This window comes from Patiria miniata, unplaced genomic scaffold, assembly GCF_015706575.1.
Source record: "Patiria miniata isolate m_02_andy unplaced genomic scaffold, ASM1570657v1 HiC_scaffold_6, whole genome shotgun sequence".
Lineage (NCBI taxonomy): Eukaryota > Metazoa > Echinodermata > Asteroidea > Valvatida > Asterinidae > Patiria > Patiria miniata.
The window spans coordinates 1,064,340-1,086,781 of record NW_024037073.1 but is presented as its reverse complement, the minus strand read 5'-3'; the positions used below and the strand labels follow the sequence as shown (position 1 = coordinate 1,086,781).

Below are 22,442 nucleotides of genomic sequence, written 5' to 3'. Positions count from 1 at the left end.
AACTCATACTTAATATTTCATAATTTATTCGTTCGTCATACTAACACCCTTTAGTATCTCATGCATTCGTAAAAAAAGCTGTACTGAATCATAGAAGGAATGGCTTTAATGAATCTGTATAAAATTTGTTCCATGGAGTGAGTCATGAAATCCACAACATTTCCGATTCTACATATACATACATGTTGATAATGTTGACATCAAAGCTAAAGTAAGGAGTTTGTTCATCATACGTTGCAACGATAGTTGTCTACAAATTGATTAACAGGTCTGTCAGTAAATGAAAGCATATTTACTTGGTTGGAAATTGAAATGGAAAAGGAGGCATCAAAAGGGAAAGGCAATATTTTAGAGTGATTTTTCTCGATAAAGTAAACAAAGCTGGACATTGTAAATATCTCTACTGCAATAGACCTAAGACAATGACGTCACACTTTGTTTATACTAGCGCAGTGCCCATTCAAAATGTGCCTGTTCGGAACGGGTACATTGCTTGGCTTCCGGTAGACCTGCAAACGTGGCAGTAAAAAGTGCAGTGCCCGTATAACAGTGCACCATATCTACACCTCCCTGTTGCGCGATCCTCCCCTTCAAAATATGGTCCAGTCCATACAGCCAACCGCGCCGCCACCATTTCCACATGTGTTAACCATACCCGTGGTGCGGTATAGAGTGCAGTGCGTCACGTGGTCTGTAAACACGTTTGTATGGTCTAGGCCTATGGTTTGTGCTGCTTTTGTGCAGCTTTTTTGAGAACCGCTCATTCAAACAACTTCAAACTTGACACTGCACATTTTTGGGTCCTGATCAATACACCCGCCGATTTTCAATTTTATACAGTGCCCGGTTCTGGAGATAATCGAAATAAAGACAGACACACAGAGATTCCTGCAATTATATTTAGATGTGCGTTTTCCTAAGGGAGCCAGGCTCTCGTCCCCACCTGGCTCCCATAGGAAAGTGCACATGTAAAAGCATGACGTCATTATGTCTTAGGTCTATTAAGTATGGATCAGATGACCGAAAGATGCTAAAAAACAATTGACTTGAAGAAGCGCAAGACAAAACTCAAACCGAGGCTGACCAACTGCAGATTGTCGGGTAGGAATTTCACATTGTTTTCGAGTAGATCAAACTGACATCTCAGGTTCGTACTTTGAAAAAAAAAGTAAAACAAATGCAAGAATCTGCTTGGCAGAAGCCGCACTCAAGAACTTTACAGTTTCTATTTCTACGTATGAGATGATGCTGAAGCATTATAAGTAAAGGTGTGGTCACTTGTTCCAGGGAACAGGGAGCCACCAGCAGCCATGCCCCCCCCCCCCAATAAATCCAGGTCCGCAATTTCTCATGGCTCCTACAGTATAATTTCAACCTGGTTAGAACACAGAGTCATGAACAATGTCAGAGTTTTTATATCGAACACTGACAGCTGTAACAAAACACTATATAGTGTTTTTCTTTTGAATGATAGGATTTCAGGCGAACTAATTTCACACGGCATTTTGTACCATCCTTTTCTTCACTTAGAGCGAGGTTTATCTCAATAAATCGGTAGGTGCGTTTCTGGGTATTTACCAATTTTCCTACTTGTCTTTAAGCGAAGTAGGTACTGGATGTACATGATTACAACTACAATTGAGAAATACGTCCTGGTAGAATAAATTTTGATATTTGTCCACGAATCACATTTCTCCCTATTGGCATCACTGTCCAGTTTCCTATTCATAATGTCCAACACGCAGACACCATACCGATGAAATCGTCGTCATTGTTGATTGATACGCTGACGCCTTCGTAGTAATCCTCAAATTCTCCATACGTGAGCTCCTTTGCGCGTCGATCAAAGAGTTCCAGGAAACCATTCATGACCTCTGAGGCCGTAACCAGACCTGGAAAAAAATCACTGGCATTAATACATTTTGCACAGCTGTTGGATTTGTAGTAGGTTTGTTTGTTCTGCAAATTCCTCGCATAGTTCCAACAGTCGTTTAGACTTAAAACAGCAAAAAGTCAGTGTGAGTTTCTCAATTCAGGAAAATTGAATAAAAGGTAGAGTAGATCATTTGTCATTTGTGCATATTTGTTTCGTTTGAAGCAACAATAGTGCTCAATATCTAAAGACGGGTGCTTAACAACTAACCTGATGAAATTTTAGCTCTGTAAAATGCTGTATACTCTGAGAAAACAATATTTTAGGATCTCGATTTCAAGTTGTGGAGTCGTATTTTGAATTGTGCCTGAAATCAGCGTCCGGAACGCATTCTCATTCAGCAGATTGCAGCTACGCGATGTCACGCACTGAACTGACGAATTATAACAACCGTGCGTTCGTCGTGTCAACACTTGCGCGCACCCATTCAAGGATTCGCCTGATTACAAACCAACTACTAACGGAAATTACCAAACATGCATCACATTACTCATCTTTGGAAATAACGTTCTTTATTGTTTCTTCAAAATGACAGCATTCCAGAAGGAATAATTTCACATGGAGTTTAGTATCATTACTATATTTAAACCAAGTAAGCTTTTTAACAATAATTTTGTCAATTACTTTTGGAAAGCTGCCAGTGATCTATTCGACCTTTAAAGATCTTGGCTGACTTCCTTGTTTTTCTCTTTTTCAACATTAGTTTTCCCAGAGTCTGTTATAACTGGCTGATGTATCCAGTACCAAAGTACACTTGGAGATATACAAAAACAATGTTACCTTGTACAACGTGCGGATGCTTTTGCACATTGAAGAATTTCTTCAGCTCATCTATGCTGACTGTTCCCGACTTGTTGGCATCAATTTTCTGAAATGCCTGCGTAATTAAACAGGAGAGAAAAAAATGAAAAAGTTGAGAAAGTTGAATGTTACGTATGGCTAATAATGGCATTAAAGGACAAGTGAGAACTAAGAACTGCAAGTTTTTCACAAGTTGCAAGTTGATGCAAGAATTGCTCAAGTTCCATTCCAGTGGCATAACTAAAGGAGGGTATGGGAGGGGATGGGGCAGGCCCCTCAACTCAGTACATGTATTTAGGGAGGGTTGCAAAAATGAGCATTTTATTGATTCCCCCCTCCCCCCCCCCCAAAAAAAATAACCACAAAAAGAAAAACAAAAGAGGCCCCCCCCTGCAAAATGGACCCCAATTACAAAGCTGTTTCATTCCCAGCTAATTGATCTGAATGAAAACTAACCCTCACTATTGCTACTAATGTATTATGTGCTTTTAATGTATTATGTGGATTTAAGGTACGTGGGTTGGAAGCGACAGAATTGCTTAAAATCTTAAGAAGGTGGCATAACAACTAAGTTCTTCTACATTTTGAGCAAACAGAGAAAGACGTGTGCACAATATTTGGGGTCTCGTAACTGGATTCCATTGCTTACGCAGTTAAATACATGTACAAAACTGTACCCGTGCCCAAGGGCACACTCTCTTCAAACCTCCTTCAATGATTGTTTTCTTCTCAATGATACCATTTCAGGCAGGACAATTTCACAGGGTATTTGTACAAGTCATATCTTCACTTTGAGCAAGGATTTTCTCGTTAAATTGTTAGGTTCATATTTGGATAATTGCAAGTGTCCCTACGTGCCTTTAAGGCAAAATTTCAAACTTGTTTACCCTAAACCTCATAACTAAAAAAGTTGCAATCAAAATTGATACAATTACAACATTTAAAGTGCTACCACTCTGACCTTTCTGACAAGCGTCTTCCTTCTTTCATTCATCTCCCCGATGAATGCTCGATGGAATTCACTGTAGTCTATTGCACCATCCTCGTTCTGATCCAGAACTAACCACAACGACTCAAATAACTGCAACAGAAAAAAAGAACCTTTATCAACTTTTCTTAAGGCCTATTTCAAACTACTGTTGGGACTTAAATCCAGATTTTTAAAAATTTGGTTTGAATCCAAACTCAATTCGGCACGGCGATTGCACGGCGTTTAGAACCATTTTGGCTCGGCAAATTGAGTTCTGCACAGCACTATCCTTTAGGACGACAGGGCTGCCACGCTATCGTCGTTCCGAATGGCAGTGTCATGGCACTGTTCTAAATGCCGTGCCCATGCCGTATCAAATTCAATTCAATTTGAAGTTGGGGCAAACATTTTGGAATGCGCATGCTCACAATACCCTATCTCGCGTCCGCTGCACGGGGAGTGAAATCGGCGCGAATATTTTGATCACGCTGAATGTCCATTGAACTGTTTAAACTAAGGTTCGACTATTAACTTCAGCATTTAGAGCAACTACCGTGCTGTAGATGAGCTACTGCCGCATTTGTTTCCGTGAAGTTTGGCTTGGCAGTAGCACGGCGTCTAGAAAGGGCCTTGACGCTTCAGGTTCAGCAAATCAGTAGTAACTTACGTTTTGGTCCACTTTGATGTGGTAGGTTTCCAACGCTAGTCTGAGCTCCTCTTTGCTCAGGACGCCGTCTCCCGATTTATCCAACTGTTTGAAGTGACGGCCCAGGCCGGTTAACGTCTTGCAGGCTCGCTTGCGAATCTGAGCTCTGACGGACTCTTGGAAGTGTGAAAAACACATGAATTAATACACATGAAGGCACCACATGTTTCATTTGAGTTTACTTGATGTTTTACCCAAAGAAAATCTGGAACTCACAACAATGTACATGTATAATGTACACATCACCAATATACATTTCTTTCTCAATGTACAGCTTTGTAGGCCTGGAAAACAGCGCCTTGAGTACCTAGTTGTTGGTAGATACGTGCGCTATTTAAGACTCCGGTATTTTACAAAACCAATGAGCGCTGTTGCTAAAAAGTTAGTGTACAAACAAAGGAATGAAGGTTAGGAACAATAGGGGGTCCACGATTGCCAGTGTTTACAAAGATGCGTGTGTGTGTCGGTGTACAAGCACGGCAGTTACAATGAAAATGTTGGCTGTCTGCTATGGTCATTTCATTTCTGGCCACCTCTGGCCCACAGTCACTGAAGGTTTCAAACATCTACCTTGTACTTGGGCTACCAGTTTATTGTCGGCAGCTTCCTGCTTTGTGATTGGTGGATTCATCAGTGCGTGATACTCCTGGGGGTCGTAGGGAATCCTGCCATTTTTGAATCTGATCTCAACCAAAAAAGGAGAAAGGAAAGTTTTCAGAGATATATTTTGCTTCACATTATACAGACTGTTCCTGTTTTAAAGAAATTGTGGCACCTTTAACCAGTTCATGCCGGGGGTATTTTGACAAGAATGGAACGAGGCGCGGGATTACTTTTCACTCGACCTCCATGCCAGGCAGGTTGAAGCCATCACCCTTGGGCAGCACACTCATATTTCCGGCCTCGCCCACTGCGAGCATGTCGCTGGCAGGTATTTCCGTCATCCGTTCCGCACACCGCAAAACCTTTGCATGTATATACTCCATCCGGCGCAAACTTGTTCAAGAAATCCTTGTAGGAATGTTGTAGTATCCTACAGGAATTTTGCTATCATCCACAAGCAAAAGTTAGTGATGTTTAGTTTTGGCATTTTCTCAAAGCCTTTACGATCAAGGACTATAGTTAACCATAGTTTGAATAATTCTGATCGAATGCCCGCTAGTCGACGATGACTGGATTAGTCTAGTCGATTTTTCAGGACCAGCCTCCCGCGGTTGGTCACGCAACGATTTATAGCTGGTTATCAATAGCAATTTTCATAGAATAGAGCAGTGGGGACCAACTATCAACAAAAATGGCGGAAAAACGAAACTGTGAGTGCTAAATTAAATTTTCATTTCATAGTTTTTCCATTTCCATTTTACGATTCTGTCACTTTTGTCACCATTGTACAATAATAATGGCGATTATATAAGGTGTCCTAAACTACACAATCACTAATTTTGTGTGAATTAACAGAAATATCAAGTGTTGAAAACTTGTTTATGTGCGACCGCCATTTTCTGACAGGCGTTGACATGACAATAGTTCGACTACATTTGTTCGCATTTCAACTTCAGTCGTCATGCGCTAGGTACGTCACGAACCAAACAATCGCTAGTTAACCAATGGTCCTTGATCGAACTCGGCCACTGGTAAGGGTTACAATTAATTTGCAATCACCTTTATCACTTACACTAGTTTCTCTTTAGTATTCTCATCCACGTGAGTGATCCTGATCAGGAGAATGGGTTTGGCCTTCAAGGCGGACGAGATGGAGGGCTGACCTTCCGAGTCAAAGGTCAAAGTGGCTCCCTGCAGAGTAACAGTGGTAAACATGAATTCAGCAATTCAGTTAAAGCTATAGTCCATCATTTGCAGCTATCCGAAAAGTAACTGGCGTAATTATTGTTCAAAAACATACTTGGTTGAAAGATAGTAAGGGGACTAAACTCCCTGTGGAATTATTCATTCTGGCAAGCTGTCACTTTGAAGTTATCAACGAAAGAAGGCCTTTCCAACAGTGCGTCTTAATTAGTAGTTCGTTTTGTCATTCGGCGCAGCGCGCGCAGGCATTGGCACGACACACAGGCGCGCGCAGTTGCTATAATTCGTCGGATCAGTGCGCGACATTGCGTATAGCTACAATTCAAAACGAGTTCAAAACATGATTCAGCAACTTTTGATTTGAAATTGAGATCCTAGAATGCTGTTTTTCTCAGAATATACAGCTGAAGCTGAGCTGAAACTTCATCAGGTTAGTTGTTCAGTATCCTTCATTAGATTTTGAACACTTTTGTTGCTTCAAACGAACAAAATGCACAAATTACAAATGATGGACTACATCTTTAACTGCCAGCTAAAAGAAATCTTGTAGTTGAAATGGTACCAAGGCTGTAAATATCTCTCTACTATACACCGATGGTTATAATAACTAGCAATTCCGTACGCAAAGTGAAATAACACAGGGAGTAACCCGAGGTTTACCAAAGGAATTTACAAGGTTTCACAGGGTTTCGCCGGGTGCCTCACGGTTCAACCTCTGGTTACCACTTGTTTAATTTTGCATTCTTCCCATTACAACCGAAATATTTTCTGTGGATTTTGTCGGTTTCATGGTGCCATTATTTGAGTTCCGCTGTCAAACCCAGTCTTGGGAATGTTGGCACTTGGACCCGAGAGAGATTCAGAGCATACCTCACACTTGCGCATTAGCTAGAATATAGCTTACGCTTTTGACCAAGACAACATCTACTTTAAAACCAGCAACTCTTAGCTAGCTCATGCATGTGTGACTCATACTCTAACAGTGGGTTGGATAGTTCATTGGGTACCGGTCAAAATGTCCACATCACTTGTGCTTTTCTGAAAGCAGTAACGTAGAGTTGCTTTTGAGTCCACGACGAGAAGAAGCAATGTTGATTTTTTTACTCACTGCAGAAATGTCTTGCACGACGTACGGCCGGCCTTTTCTTCGGCCAATCACATGGCAGTATTTCCCTCTCTGGATGAAGGGCAAGGCTTTTGATCTGCAATGCAAAACAAACATCAAGTCAATACAGGATAAAGTCGTCAGGTGCACCACAAAGTGACAAATCGTCTACGGACTTTGCGCACATGATATGTCACTTCGTCGTGCGACCGACGAAGTAATAGTTACATGAGCCATTAGACAACCAGTTATGATGAAGACTGGCTATGCTTAAGGGTTTCCTCATCAGGTTTCTTCAGGCTTGCGAGCTACAGTGCCTAGGGCGCTTTTGAGGAATCCTTGGTTTCATTACCAGAAATGATTAATAATAATAATAATAATAATCATTCACAGATAGACTAGGCAAACCCCCTTTAATTTAAAATGACAGAAAGCACAACAATTTCCAGAAATTGCAACCACTAGGTATTAGAAAGTTTTAGTAATTTCTTCAATGACATTTCAAAATAACCAGCATGTTACATTGATTCCGAAAAGCTTTTTAACTGACACTTCATTGATGTTTGACTTGTACGTAGATTTTTAGCTGCGGGTAGCAGCTCAACAATTTAATCATGTCTCTCCGTTAGTCCGTACATTAGTTTGTTAGTTAGTTAGTTAGTAACAAACGTTGACATTGTCTATTGCTCCTACATATGTTGACCAATTTCAACCAAACTTTGTCAAAAGTATCAGTTAGCCCAGCCCCAACATGTCACATGACCAAACTGGGGTCAAAGGTCATCAAGGGGTCAAGGTCAAAATAACATCGAATTTCAAATAAGCTCAAATGACAAAAGTAGCGCTGTCAACATGTTGGCCTTGGTCAAACATTAACAAATGCCCAACCTCTTCATCTGACCTACAGCTATGGGGCCAAAGGTCAAAATAAGGTGAACACAAATTCATTGGCCTGCAGCTTCCGAGATTCGATCGAGGATGTCTTTTTTTTTATACATTTAGCACTCTAGCCTTACCTCCAGAATTAAGTTTCACCAATCTCCGTTGTTGTGATTGCTTTACAAATCACCACGTATATTTGTGTTGATTCTAAGTGTATATTATCATCTCACAAATGAATTGAATACCTTGCTTGTGATTTTGTTACAAGTCCAGTGAATTTTTCGGGCTCGTAACAATTTGGTGTAGATCGGACAATTCAACCAAACACAAAGTACTCCAAACGCCAAAACATCAAAGTGAGCTATTTCCAATATCGTCCCGTAAAAAGCCTCCAATTTGAGACTCCTCACATCGGCATATTCAGGCATGGTATTCAAAGACTGACGGACCTCTCAACTGTTACACTTACTTTGAGCCAAACTGGCGATACTCGTAGACCGTCATGGTCTTGTCCAAGTCAAAGTAGAATCCGCACAGCTCCCGCAGGGCATCGTGACCACTTCTCGTCACGATCCGAGCGTTGAAGGTCAAACGTTTGTCCAGAAGGTTCTCCGTTACTGTCCCTGTTGTCCGAACTCTGATAACAATAATGACAAAAGTTAACTAGGTCACAGCAGAAACAAAGAATCTATATAAAAATGTACTTTTAAAGGTACATAGTATCATTCGCTTTTTGTGCAGTTTTTTTTCGTTTTGAAGTAACAAAATTGCTGAAAACCGCAAGTAGGGTGCATAACGACTAACTTGTCGAGGTTTCAGCTCAGTGGATACTACTTATTTTGAGAAAACAGAGAAACCGTATTTCAGCGGGCCTCCAATTTTGAAACCAAATTCAATGTTTCCCCAAATGATACCATTTCAGATTGAATAATTTCACAGTGTATTTGATACCAGTCTTATCTGCACTTTGAGAATTGAAGGTTTCTGTCATTAAATCGCTAGGTACTTTTACGGGTCATTGCAAATGATCCTGGGTGGGCTTTTTCTACGTTCTCAATGGTCAAATGGTAAAATATTACCATTAATAATGGATATTTTTAGCTCATATCTGTCATACCATTACAACTGGATGCATTCTTCAGGGAGCAAATGGCAAATTCTTTGCACTTGAATTTCCAAAGGTAAACAATCCCAATTTAATAGTGAATAAGTTGTAGCTCCCTTAATCCCCCCCCCCAAAAAAAAAACCCAATAAATAAATATCCTTCAAAATCTTTGGTGGATTGTGAAAGATCTGGCAGGGTTAGGCTTGAACATCGGCATAAAATTAATTGAAATTCTGCAGTTGATAAGAACTGATTACATTGTACTCACTTGGAGTCATGAAGTGTTCTCATTTTGGGTCTCGGTTGGCCAAACGGTGACGTGGTTCCAGACAGTGGGGTTTCACATCGTTGGTTCTGCTCTGGATCGCATAAGACACTCCTGAATGGAAATGAATTTTGGGGAGTCAGGTTGACATGGTGGGTCTTCCTTCGCCTTTCACCTCAATGGCCAGGATTTGAGTCCTGCCCTGGTCCACATGTGGATTGGGTTTTCAGTCCCTGCCTGATTCTGTGGGTTTTCCCCAGAATATTCCTTTGGGGTTTTCCTCCCACCTCTAAATCTGTAATTTCTTTTAATTTGCCTTCTCTCTACAGGTTTCTTCAGGTTTGCGACCTACAGTGGGCTACGTGCAAGAGTACTCCCTCACCGGCAAGAAAGGGAGAGTTGGGGAAGACCATCGGGAGAGCGAACGAATTGCTGACGACGCTCGACACTCACACAAAGATGCTATAGCTTTATGTGCATTTAGAATAAAACAAGTCGTGCGTACCTCACGCTACATGCGTGTGAACCGGTACACACCGTCCACAGGGTTCTCAAAAGTGGTAAAAAAACGCCCTCTCTTGTTGGCGCACGGAGCCCATAATTATAATTTGCAAGTATTTGAATTCAACCTTTTTGGGGGGCTTGAAAGGGCAGTTATCATGTGGGGAATGGTTAGTGATGGGCTTTGGCCAGGGTTTAGGGGAAGGGGTCACAGAGCATCAGGGGGTACACACAAATGGAGGGGAAGAGAGGAGAAACTTTGAACATGTGGGTCATTCCTTGTCAACAAATTCTCTAACTTTATGAGAGCTGACTAACTGAAGTGAATTAAAATATATTGTAAAAGTTATGCAGCCTGACATTTTGAACCTGCCAGAACCATCATCTCAAGAAATAAAATATTAACCATCGCAGAAAAATTGAAAAATGGCAAGTTTCCCCTTCCAAAATAAAATAAAAATGAAAGCACTCAACCTTGAAAGCTGATCCACTAAAACAGTCTGTTCAATCTCCTGCCTCCTTCTCTCAGCAGCCAGGGCTTCCTGGAAGAAAACATGCAGAGACAATTTCAAGAAAAGCTCCAAATTGTAATTTCAGGACTTCTTTCTCTGCCATAAGATGCTACTTACATGTACAGTGTTCTCCAGCTTAGAAAATTAAAGGCCGGTACTTCGTCAAAAAGCGGAGGAGGGGGGGGGGAGGGGCCATATGCTAGGGGCGCTATTTCTAGCCAAAATATACCCTGGAGGGTATTAAGGGAAGTCCCACTTGTTTGTCTTTTTTTATTATTTAAAAAAATTTGGAAATGATGGCGGCAACTTTTGTAGCATGGTGGCAACTTTTGAAGCATGGCGGCAACTTTTGAAGCATGGCGGATACCTCAGAAAGCATGGCGGGTTACCAGGCTATTTTGAAGGTTAGAGAACACTGACTACATATATCGCTTGTTTTCTGGCGCAGCTAAAGGTAGGTAGGATCATTTGCGTTTTGTGCATCTTTTCGTTTGAAGCAAAAAAACACAATTAAAAACAGTTAATCGTTTATGAATGTTTGGTGGACGTTCATGACCACAACATTCACTTACTTAAACACCAAGTAATTGTTGAATTAGAACAATCCAGTTAAAAGTGTGATCAAATCTCTTTTTTTTAGTGAGATAGTATTGATTGTGGTGCGTTACAAAACACAAATTGAATGGCACTATTCGGTCGCTAGTATACAAATAATGAATGTTCATGAGTGCAGTGAGAATATTTTCATGAGTTGAAAGATGGAATGTTCCTTTCAACGAGGCGCAGCTCAGTTGACTAGAACACTCCATCTTTCACTTAATGAAAAAATTCTCTCCATTGCACGAATGCTAAGTATTCATTATTTGTTTTATATAACATCCAAGTAGATCTTTGTCATTCGATCTGAGGATAAAACTAAAAGAACAAATAACATTTACAAAATTGTATTCTGACATCCACTATTTTTTTGTCAGCCTGTTCAAAGTTAAAGGGAATGTACATCATTGGCTTTTGCTGTAATTTTCAGAAATGAACTATTGGAGGGGTTAGTATAATAGATCAAATATTGTTACACAGACATGTTTGAAGTTTTGTGTTCGGGTATGCTGGAAAAATCAAGAAAAGCAAAAATGTTCAAGAAATCTGGTTCCCTGACTCCACTAAAGATGAAACGGATCAATGTATAGATGCCGGAAAACTGTAAGATAAGGGAACTAGTCTAGCTGGCCTGCTAACGTTCATGAACATGTAACCAATAGCAAACAAAATATTGACTGAAAAAAATGGTAAATTTGGAGCAGTAGTTGAAAAATAGTAAGGTTTTTCCAACGGTGGTCGGCCGACCACCGTTGGAAATGTATACAAAAATACCATTTTCTTGAAAATGACTTCACACCAGGTGCCATAATTTTACAAGATGCTTTGGAATGTCATTTACCAACATCCTAGTAAGGTTTTTCGTAACAACTTGGTAGTGTGATTTTTTCGATGTTTGCAAATGTTGTATTTTCCCTTTAACGATGGGTTAAAAGTAAAAATATTAACAGTATGAAAGTTAATACTGTAAGTTCTTAAAACAATGCAATGAAAGTTCAGTTTAAAACAATGCAATGAAAGTTCAGTTTAAAACAATGCAAGGAAAGTTCAGTTTGTAACTGCAACCGCTTCACAGGCAAGTTTTGTACTGCTGTATAAAATGCATGATGTGGTTGAGTGCAAAATTATATAGATGCCGCTGCGCGTCTATACGTGGCGCTATACAATCTTTGGTCTAGCGTGCGCATGCAATAGATCAAAAGGGATGGAACGAAAATGCACGGTGAATGGAACCAAAAATGCACAGTTTTATGACGTTGCCGATGCAATGGTTTGATTAATGAATGCAACGTGACCTGCAATCCTCCTATCAAATGACAAGGATTTACTTGGGTGTTATATTGTTAACAATTGTTGACTGCTGATGTGATGTGGGATATGTCGTTTTGAACACCCGAGGGACGCATGGCACCCGTGGCGAAGCCGAGGATGCTATGCGCCCCGAGGTCTTGGATTCTTTGGATTTTGATGTAAAAATCACGAAAACAAACACCAACTCACATGCATGTCGCGTGCTCGAAACAGCTGATCGTCTGCTAGTTCGCTGCTCCCACTCATGTGTGAAAACATGGTGAAAATAGCGTGTGTACCAACAATATAAGCGTTTCACACGTGCATTTCACACGTACGTGGGATATCATGTACGTGATATCCCACAGGGGGTGTGCCATGACTTTTTATAAACTTAACACGTGATCATTCTAGGCCAATGAAAATACAGTATTCAAGACAGAGGTATAACAATACACAATAATGCCCCCTTGAGCTTGTGAGTGACTACAAGAGGGTCCTATTTCCCGAGGCTCACAGTCCCTCAGGGTGCGTAGTCGTGCACTAGTGACCTCACTGCCAGTCACGTATGTACACATATAATACTCACCGCATCGACTCGTTTGTCTTGCTTGTTCTGACTGCTATTCAAATCTACATCATCGTCAGCGTCATTGTCAGTTCTGAAAAGACAAATTCACAAATGGATATGTATCAGTGAATCTTGCAACAACCTCTGCATCTCCTTTGTCAGCACAAAGAAATAGAACGATAGAAAGGAATAAGCAGACAAATTTGGTGACATATTCAAAACCAAATAAGTGCCGACAGAAATGTTGATTGGTACAGTTATCATTAAGAATACATTCAATTTCTGGAAATATTGCCTCCACCATGCATTCTTCACAATTTCTCTGCAGCTAATTTTAAGTACAATTTCCCCAAATAAATTTTGGTCCGAAAAACAAAAGATGTTCTAATCTGTTTGTAGAACTGAATGAGCGAATGTCCTATGTACCTGTACGGGGCTTTCAGTTGCTTCTTTGGTTGGCCAGCCCTCTGGGACCACTGCTTCAACTCATCTTTCCTGTCCTGCTCAAGCTGTTTGAACTGCTGCTTCTGGCGATCAGAGGGAGGGGGAAGGTTCTCTGGCACAGCTGGTTCAGTCAAAGCGGACTACAAATAAAAAATGTGTTACAAAAATTCAGTGCTGAAATGAGCCTGCAGGTTCAGTTTGGGTTCGGTTCAGAAATTTGTATCCAAACAATGGTGTGGTTCGGGTTCGGCAGCAAATTGGAACGTCAAAAACGAGTTGCTGCAGACATACACCTTTTATATGTAATTATCATAAACAACCTTCAAGTGCCCTGTCACATGCCAAAACATACCCTGCAGGCCCGTACGCTAGGGGTACCCCCCCCCCCCCCCCCCCCCCCCCCAGTGAACAGTTTTGCTCAGATATGTATATGAAAAAAAATCCCCCCCCCCAAAAAAATCAACTTTTGATGACTCATCCCCCTAAAAAATCTCACCTTCAAGTTGTAAACACAAGCAAATTCAATTTTAAAAGTCACGGGAGTGCGGCCAGGAAATGCCTCAGATTGCACCACAATGCATCTAGAATCCAATCTGGAATCTAGAACCCCACGCCATAAGGGCATCAAAAATGCTTTGGAAGTCAAAACCTATCAAAGTACAGCTTTAAAATGTCTTCTTTTCACATCAACTGTAATTTGAGAACTCATAAAGCATATCCAATCATTTTTTTTGGTCCGAATGCAAAGTCATTGTGCATGCTTTTTTTTTAAATTTGAAACCATCACATTCTTATATTTGCCTGTCCGTCAATTTTTCAAACTTGTCTCTCGGTAAGTATCCCACAAACCTTGTGTTTTCCTTGCAGGTCAAGTCGTGGCACACTGCCCGGTCGTTGGCTGCGGTTGCTGGGTCGGCCCGCGGTAGGGGTGTGGTGGAGGGCAAAGGGGGCATTCATGGCTGGAGATCTGGAGCAAGAAAATGTAGACAGTCAAAAAAACATCTGGGCTCCCTGATATCTCCTCCTATAATTTTAGATGAGATGCTAGTAAGGTAAGTAGTAAAGTCTGTAAAAAACCAATATGCTTTATCGGGCCGGTGTTTATCTCCGGTTTCTTTGGCATGAAATGACTGAGAATATTTCTATTCCCCCTGGATGGGATGCCAGTCCATCGCAGGTTACTCCCTAGCTAATGCCAGTACCCATTTATACTCCTGGGTGGAGAGAGGAAAGTAGGGGTGAAGTGGCTTGCCCAAGGACACAACATATGGCCAGCAGCTGGCTTCAAACCCCTGACCCTCTGCTTTAGAGTCACGAACCCTAACCACTATAGGCCACACTCCCCCTAGTGAGATACTAGAAACCTTCTTAATTAGGAACATTCATTTTCTTGTTAATGTTTAGCAATAATGCGATGTTCAATGTGATGCTCAGTTGGTAAAGCATTGGTCCAGTGTAGTGTGAAATTTGGTGTCTATTAAGAAATCCGGACTCAAAGGTTGTACTACGCATGCCTTAGTGAACCTAGCTAGATCAGTGACAGGTCACGTGTGAGGGTGAGAGTCAACATAGGGTGAAAGAGACCAGATTTCATAGGAGTCCAATTTTCATGTGACACCGGTATTCCGAAGGTCGCAGGTTCATAATAATAATAATTTATTAATTTATAGTGCGCAAATTCCATTTAAAATATGTTCAAATGCGCATTACAGTCATAAAAAATAAAATAAAAAATAAACAGACGTATACGCAAATTCAACAATACAATGAACACTGATACAGGGTACAAAAAATCAATAAAAAGCTCTCATAAAAAGATGAGTTTTAAGTAATTGTTTAAAAACATTCAGGCTACTTGCTTCTCGGATATTTAATGGCAGTGCATTCCATAACTTAGGTGCAGCACACTCAAATGCACGATCACCAAGGGTGACCTTGGTTCGACTTGCTGAGTAACTGAGGAGTGTTTTGTCATTGGAAGATCTGAGATTGTAATTGGAGTTCAAACCCCACTGCAATCAATTTCTTTATTCATCTTTATACATACTTTACATTACAATGCTCATCAATATGAACAAGCTCTGTACCTTGCTGCGGGACTGTACTCGTGATATCCCCAACTGTAGCAGAAAAAAAGGAAAGGGTCAAGAGATAAAATCGTGTGAGTTTCATAATGACATCCAGTAGCCTCCAAATTCTGGAAAGATTACATCAAGCTTCACGCAAATTTGGACTGCCAAGAAATTTGATTGCAATTAATTACTGAAACATGAACACTCATTAGTTTCAAAAATAGCATGAGAAAAAAAATAAGCGTTGTTTGGAGAATAATGTCTTTTGTCCTCAACAAGGGAAAGTCTTTCCAAACTAAAAGAAAAAAAAAATGTCCAGTCATTTTTAATCTACTTATCATAAAAATGAAATCATATTCCAGATGGAATCTCAATTCCAGGACGGAATCGGTATCAATTCCAAAAATGTTGGAGTCACCCGAGCCTACTCAACACTCTTTAGAAGAGAGAGACATTTCAGTGGTTTGGAAGTCCCATACCTCAGTAGATGTGCTTCCTTATGATATGGAGGAGTGTATAATGGACTACCTGACGGTGCTGGCTGTGTCTGGGGGATCCAGCTTCTCCTCATAGCCCATGACTGGGTTCTGTAACGAGTTGTCTCCGTCTTGGAGTTTGCCGAGGTTGAGAGAGGGAACTCTGCAGGCAGAATAGAAAAACAAAAACGTTGAATGATTGCTTTTTGTAAACATTACATTGTCATATCCAGGAGAACTGGGCAGCCTTAGCAAGGGGGCTCAGCAGCAACAAGGCGGATCCAGGGGGAGGGGCAAAGGGGGCAAACGAACCCAATTTTTTTTTTTTTATGTGACATCGCAATAAAGGCAGGCAATGAGTACACCACCATCTTTTCCTCAAAAAACATTGGTTTAAGTGGTCAGATGGTCAGAAATTGCCTCAGATCGCACCACAGATCATCTAGAATCCAACATTTTTTGGGGCCCTTAAGCCGGCCCCAAACCCCATGCCGTAATTTTTTTTTTACCCAATTTTTGGGGGACCAAAAATATTTTGGCCCCCCAAAAAAAACAATTGTGTTCTGGATCCGCCCTTGAGCAGCAACACCATGCAAAGTTCAATAAGACATTATACGACTATCTCCCACAATGCACTGGGAAAAATTTACTCTCTGTGGCAAACTCTTGGTGGTGCACTGCATTGTGAATCGCCCGAATTGACGTGGGTATGGTTCACTACATATATGCATTTATCATTCAATTAAACTTTCAACTTTATGATTAAAGTAAGCATTATAAATCTGTTTGTCCATGATAAACAAAATAGCCTTTTCAATTTCAACTTGATGGGAATTTGTTATTGAAACTTTACTTTGCTTTGTATTGATGGAGTCTAAAGGCTTACTTTTTTCATTTAAAAAACAAACAAATCTTCATTAGTTCATGCTTACTTTAAAATCTATTTTAAAAAAAAATGTCCTTCCTTGAGTAATATTTCTCTTGTTAAGTACATGTAGGTGTTGTGCTTATACAATTTAAGTTGAGTTCTCAAGTTGCAGGATGTTTTAATATGTAAAATACTTTTAAACAGTATATCCCCAGAGACTTTCTGGAGCATTTTCGTGTTCGTTTGGAAACGAGCAAGTTCTGTTAATTGAAGAAGGCAATAAACGGCTGGTTTCCACGTACAGTTATAGTCCAATCCATAAACACCACCCCTTAATGTTTTGACCAAAAACAGTTGTGATTAATGAAAAAAAAAGTCTGACATGCCTGTTTAACGCATGGGTCTGGAACTTGCATTGTGGAACTTGAAAGATGTGATGTTGCCAAAATGAACACTGAGCTGGCCTTGTGCATCGGTCTACTGAGTGCCTGCCAGTAGTATGCAAATTCAGAAAAAAAGCATGACTTTCAAGGTGATTCTTCACTGCTTACCCTTCAGGTTTTGGGTACTGCATCCTGGAACGTGGCCTTGGCGTGACGACCCTCTGGATCTTGTCAAGCTTGGCTTGAGTTATCACGCTTGCCTGCAGTGGCAGAGAAAAAGCTGGTAAGCAGTAACCTACAGAGGCTTAAACATTTGCTGATTATTTTAATAGAGAAAAAAGAAAGACAAGTTTGCTTTTTTTAATTATACAACATTTGCTATTGCTGTAATTTTCAGAAATGGATGGATTTGGGGGTTAGTATTTTATAGCAAATATTGTTACACCGCCCTGTTTAAAGTTTTGTGTTCCCAGATGCTGGAAAAACCAAGAAAAAAAATTATTCTTGTAGTCTGGTTCCCTGACCTTACTTCAGACGAAATGGAGCAATTTATAGGCCTCGGAAATTGTCAGGTCAGCGAACCAGACTAGCTGGCTTGCACCTGTTCACGGATGTGTAACCGATTGCAAACAAAGTGTGGAGAAACTAAATTTGGTAAATTGGGGGCAGTAGTTGGATAAAAGGTCAGTTTTTTTTCCAATGATGGTCAGTTGACCATCGTTGGAAATTTATACAAAAATTCCGCCTTTCTTGAAAATAACAGCACACCAGATGCCATGATTTCACAGGATGCTTGAGACTATTATTCACTTACAGTCAAGTAAGGTATTTCATACTAATTTGGTAGTTTTTTTTTTTTGATATTTGAAAATGTTGAATGTTACCTTCAATGCAGACAACAGAAACCTGTAAAATACTCCTTTGTGTGTCCCATTTGTGGCTGGCTCTTACACGTACCCAATTAGTTTTGGTTTTAATTCAAATATTCTGCCACATGGCTTTCAGAAAATGGGCCCTCTCCTCAACAGATGAGTGCATAATCACCTCAGTATCATTCTTTTCTTTGACTTCAGGATAACAAATACAAGTATTTAAAAGAAATCAAAATTTTATAAACGAGACAAACATGTATAGTATCAAACCAAACAAACACAAAATATGAAGTAAGTATGGCAGTGAAGAAGTAAACTTGAGCGTGTGAGGTAGAATTTTATACAATTGGGGAGTGATTGTTGGCTGTTGGGGCCGTCTCAATTCATATCAGGGACAGGTTCCGGACAAGTTCCGGACAAGTTCCGGACAAGTTCCGGACAAGTTGCGGGAAGAATCATTCATTTTTTCCGGAAGAAGCTCTGCATTTGTCCCGGACATGTTCCAGGGAAATGTTCATTAGCAAATGCTTGACTAACCAATACTGATCACTTCATAGCGGGAAGGTTGCGGGGAAGTTGTTCAGAATTCTGCAACTTATACCCGATACAATGTCCGGAACTCGCCCCGGATAAGAATTGAGACGGGCCCTTAGGGCAACCAAGGCAGACAAGTGTACATGTACATGTAACCTTAAAGAGGTTGTGGAATGCTCGAAGACATTTCCGTCATTTTTTGGGTATATGTAGCCTAAGGTGTGATGAAATAAAAACGACTATTGTTTCTGTCATAAAATGAGTACAAAGGGTACTTTTGAGAGCTATTTTTCAGGTCCTGTTTCGACCCGAACGTGCAATTTGTGTAAAAGTCGTCGTTGCGGGCAGCAAACAAAACACAGTAAATTGTGACGTAATAAACAGGACTCGTTTATTCTACTCTGCATCGGGAGTCCTGTTTATTACGTCACGATTTACTGTGTTTTGTTTGCTGCCCGCAAACGACGACTTTTACACAAATTGCACGTTCGGGTCGAAACAGGCATGACAGGACTTGAAAATCAGCTCTCAAAAGTACCTTTTGTACTCATTTTATAACAGAAACAATAGTCGTTTTTATTTCATCACACCTTAGGCTACATATACCCGAAAAATGACGGAAATGTCTTCGAGCATTCCACAACCTCTTTAACCCACTGGGCATTTTTGCAAGAAATTCTAAGAAAGTTTCAACTTCCAATACAATGAACACAACTGACATGTGCTGTGACAAAGTTTTGACATTAAAAGCCATCAACAGATGACTACATGTACATGTACATGTAGCTACAAAAAACATATGTGACCCTCCAGCAAAAAGCCAGTCAGTTGGGCCAATTTTTGGAAACTGGGATTTTGGGCTCATTGGAAAGGACACTGAATAAACTTTCCAATGATGTACATGTACATGTATAGAATGGGAATTGGACAAAAACTGGCAGAGTTATAGGTAATGTCAGTTCCCCGGCCCGATTTTCGGGACACGGAAAATTTGTCATTAAAGTTTTCCAAATAAACTCCTTTAGGAAATTTACAAATTAACTTCACTGGAAGTGAAATACATGTATATTCATTCACCCTCCTATGCAAAGATACATTCTGTGCAAAGTTGTTCTTTCAGTCAAAATCAATCAAGTGACTGTTTTCAACAGTTAGGAGCTCCCAGCCTACATACATGTAAAGCAGGATTGACTGGCTGTGACTTTTTATGTAACTTGATACAGCTATGCTTTGACTGTAGGTGAGTGATAAGCCAGCTGTGCCTACCACTTTCCTGCTTTTGTATACATGTTGACTGAATTTGACTAGTCACAGTGCTTGCTTGAAATGTAATCCGACTGTTGGTCACTAGCCTGTGTAAAAGGCACGACAGGGGAAGAAGATTGATTATTTTGACTGTCTGTTGCTGTTAAGACAGCAGGAGGGTTACTCTAGCTTCTAATGTCTAAATCTGAATTTCAATAAATTTTGTATGTACAATGTAAAATGGGCTGTACATGTATGTCCAAATATGGCCATGCGTCACAGTGAACTTTTGTAAAAGTTATTCAATTGTTAGTGCAGTACAACCAGATAGTACCAGATCGGTCAATCAGAGAAACTGACCTTATTGTTAGAATTGTTAGTAGAGAGAGTAGTGCGAAGAGCGGCCGGTTTGGGCCCCTCCCTGGGTGCATCAGGGGTGCTATAGTTGGGCCCTTTTTGGGTGGGGTTCAGGCCAGCGGTTGTTGTTGACTTGCCTTGGGTGGCTTCCTGGCGTGTTGGTCTTGGGGTTGATTTGCCGTGAATGATCAAATCCATTCCTATATGTACAGGTATCGAGGAAATATAAAAACCTATGTACACAACCACAACGAACAAGAAAAAGAAGCTATTATGAAAATAAACAAGACTGAGAAAGCTAATAACAGTCAGCTCAAATGTTTAAAATGTACATGGTGCACCGTGCATGACACCAAACTTTCCACTCTACATCATGTACGTTAAAGGTATACATACTGTACAAATGTAGTCCATCATTTGTACATGTTGTAATTTGTGCATTTTGTTCTTTGAAGCAACCAAGTGCTCAAGATCTAAAGAAGGGTGCTGAACAACTAACCTGATGAAGTTTCAGCTCAGCTTTAGCTGTGTATTTCGAGAAAAACAACATTGTCGGATCTCGATTTCAAATCAAAAGTTGCTGAATCATGTTTTGAATTGGGCCTGAATTCAGCGTCCGAGACATGTTCTTACTGAGCCGATTGCAGCTACGTGATGTCGCGCACTGATCCGACGAATCGTGCCAATGCTTGTGCGTGCTTCGCTGAATAACAAAACAAACTACTAATTTTAATTTCCTGTGGTGCTTCTTTAAGAAGCACCATTAGAAAGGCCTTCCTTTGTTGATTTCTTCAAATTGACAGCTTGCCAGAAAGAATAATTTCACAGGATGTTTAGTCCCCTTACTATCTTTCAACCAAGTATGTTTTTCAATTAATACGCCAGTTACTTTTTGGATAGCTGCAAATGATGGACTCTGGCTTTAAACCATCCAGTTTCCAATATGACATAAAGGAAATGTAAAGATCCAAAGCTTTATCAGAATGTTAATTACACAGTATTGAGAGTGCCAAATTTTCGGACTAGGTTCGAATTACTGTAGGACTTTTTTAAAGGGATGTTTAGCCTAATCTGAGAACCATTCAGTTGCCTCCCCCTAGAACTATGGGTATTACAAGTAATACCCATACATGTAGTTCTAGGGGTATCAGTTGCACACTGACACATGCGCAATGGTCGACCTTTATAAAATTAGCAACAACATATTACTTCCTTTTTAAAGTAGGCCTAACAAAAAGTATTTATTTATTTATTGTCATGAACAAAAATAAGGACTTTTGCAAGGTTGTCAGAGTAGCGGTTATTCCTCCTTTTTTTCACTGCAATTGTAGGCTGAATCTTCATCGTGGATCGTTTTTTACTTCAAGGACCTGTGTAATGGTTATTCCAGGCAAGTTTGGGGCGAGTTGCAGTTGCAATTAGTGTGTAATGGGGACAAAATTGAACATTTTCAAGGGGGGACCTGCCTATACTATCGGTTACGAGAAAAACTAGCTCCAGCCCTAGATGACAACCCAATGATAAAACTCAGGGCTGGGTAACTCCAGCTACTCAAGGACAAGGACCTTGACCTTGTCAAATTTTGTGAGAAAAAATATTAAACATGAATATGAACACAAATCTTACACACAAGTCATCAAATTGGCACTTCATGGTACTTCCATTGCTTCCGAAAACTTTAGCCCCCCCCCCCGCCCCGCCCCGCCTGCTTATTATTATTATTTTTTTACCATGACAACCCTTTTCTTTCGCGGATCGCCCATACATGTATGTCCGGTATCTGGGCAACCTACCTGACGGGTTTAATTTCTTGTCATCGACTCAACTGTTTCTGTTTCTGTTTCTGTTTCTGTTCCATAAACGTACAAACACCTAGAAGGTTGTCGACGTACGTTGTCGACGTAACTGTAACCAAGCTGATTAACACAGTAAACCATATTAACAGTGCACAAATCAGTCCTACATACTCACAGATTTCAAAGTCTCTTTACACACAAAAACGAGACACCTAGGTTTTCTTCTCCTTTTTCAAACAACACAACGAACGGAATGCTTTGCACCGAAAAGTCTGGAAACGTAACAGTTGTCGCATTTTTCCATATGTTTTACGTTAAGTGAATTTGGGGACTAGACATTATCTGGCATC

General features: G+C 40.4%; 1 protein-coding gene across 5 annotated transcripts; it reads right to left on the bottom strand.

Moving 5' to 3' along the window:
• Nucleotides 1-3: 3 nt before the first annotated feature.
• On the bottom strand, nucleotides 4-22,367 carry LOC119742578 (calcyphosin-2-like). 5 transcript variants are annotated; one of them, XM_038218668.1, is made up of 18 exons: nucleotides 22,268-22,367; nucleotides 20,300-20,496; nucleotides 17,457-17,548; nucleotides 16,090-16,200; nucleotides 15,577-15,609; nucleotides 14,339-14,456; nucleotides 13,472-13,629; nucleotides 13,064-13,136; nucleotides 10,550-10,617; nucleotides 9,578-9,688; nucleotides 8,673-8,840; nucleotides 7,325-7,418; nucleotides 6,086-6,204; nucleotides 4,981-5,090; nucleotides 4,372-4,526; nucleotides 3,696-3,815; nucleotides 2,714-2,810; nucleotides 4-1,892 (listed from the first exon to the last, which is right to left on the bottom strand). In XM_038218668.1, the coding sequence occupies exons 2-18, from the start codon at nucleotides 20,492-20,494 to the stop codon at nucleotides 1,726-1,728; spliced, it is 1,989 nt and encodes a 662-aa protein (XP_038074596.1). In that variant the 5' UTR covers nucleotides 20,495-20,496; nucleotides 22,268-22,367; the 3' UTR covers nucleotides 4-1,725. The 5 variants fall into 5 exon arrangements, with proteins under 5 accessions (XP_038074596.1, XP_038074597.1, XP_038074598.1 ...); XM_038218669.1 differs by having other exon boundaries at nucleotides 20,300-20,529; nucleotides 22,268-22,359; XM_038218670.1 differs by lacking the exon at nucleotides 22,268-22,367 and adding an exon at nucleotides 22,090-22,125.
• Between the last annotated feature and the right edge of the window lie 75 nt (nucleotides 22,368-22,442).

Bases quoted from the DNA above. Each gene is read 5' to 3' on its own strand.
- LOC119742578 (XM_038218668.1), bottom strand. From the start codon at position 20,494: ATGGATTTGATCATTCACGGCAAATCAACCCCAAGACCAACACGCCAG. The intron at 13,137-13,471 runs GTACATAGGACA...TTGTCTTTTCAG, and splicing joins CAACTGAAAGCCCCGTACAG to AACTGACAATGACGCTGACG. The intron at 10,618-13,063 runs GTGAGTATTATA...GTTTTCTTCCAG, and splicing joins AAGACAAACGAGTCGATGCG to GAAGCCCTGGCTGCTGAGAG.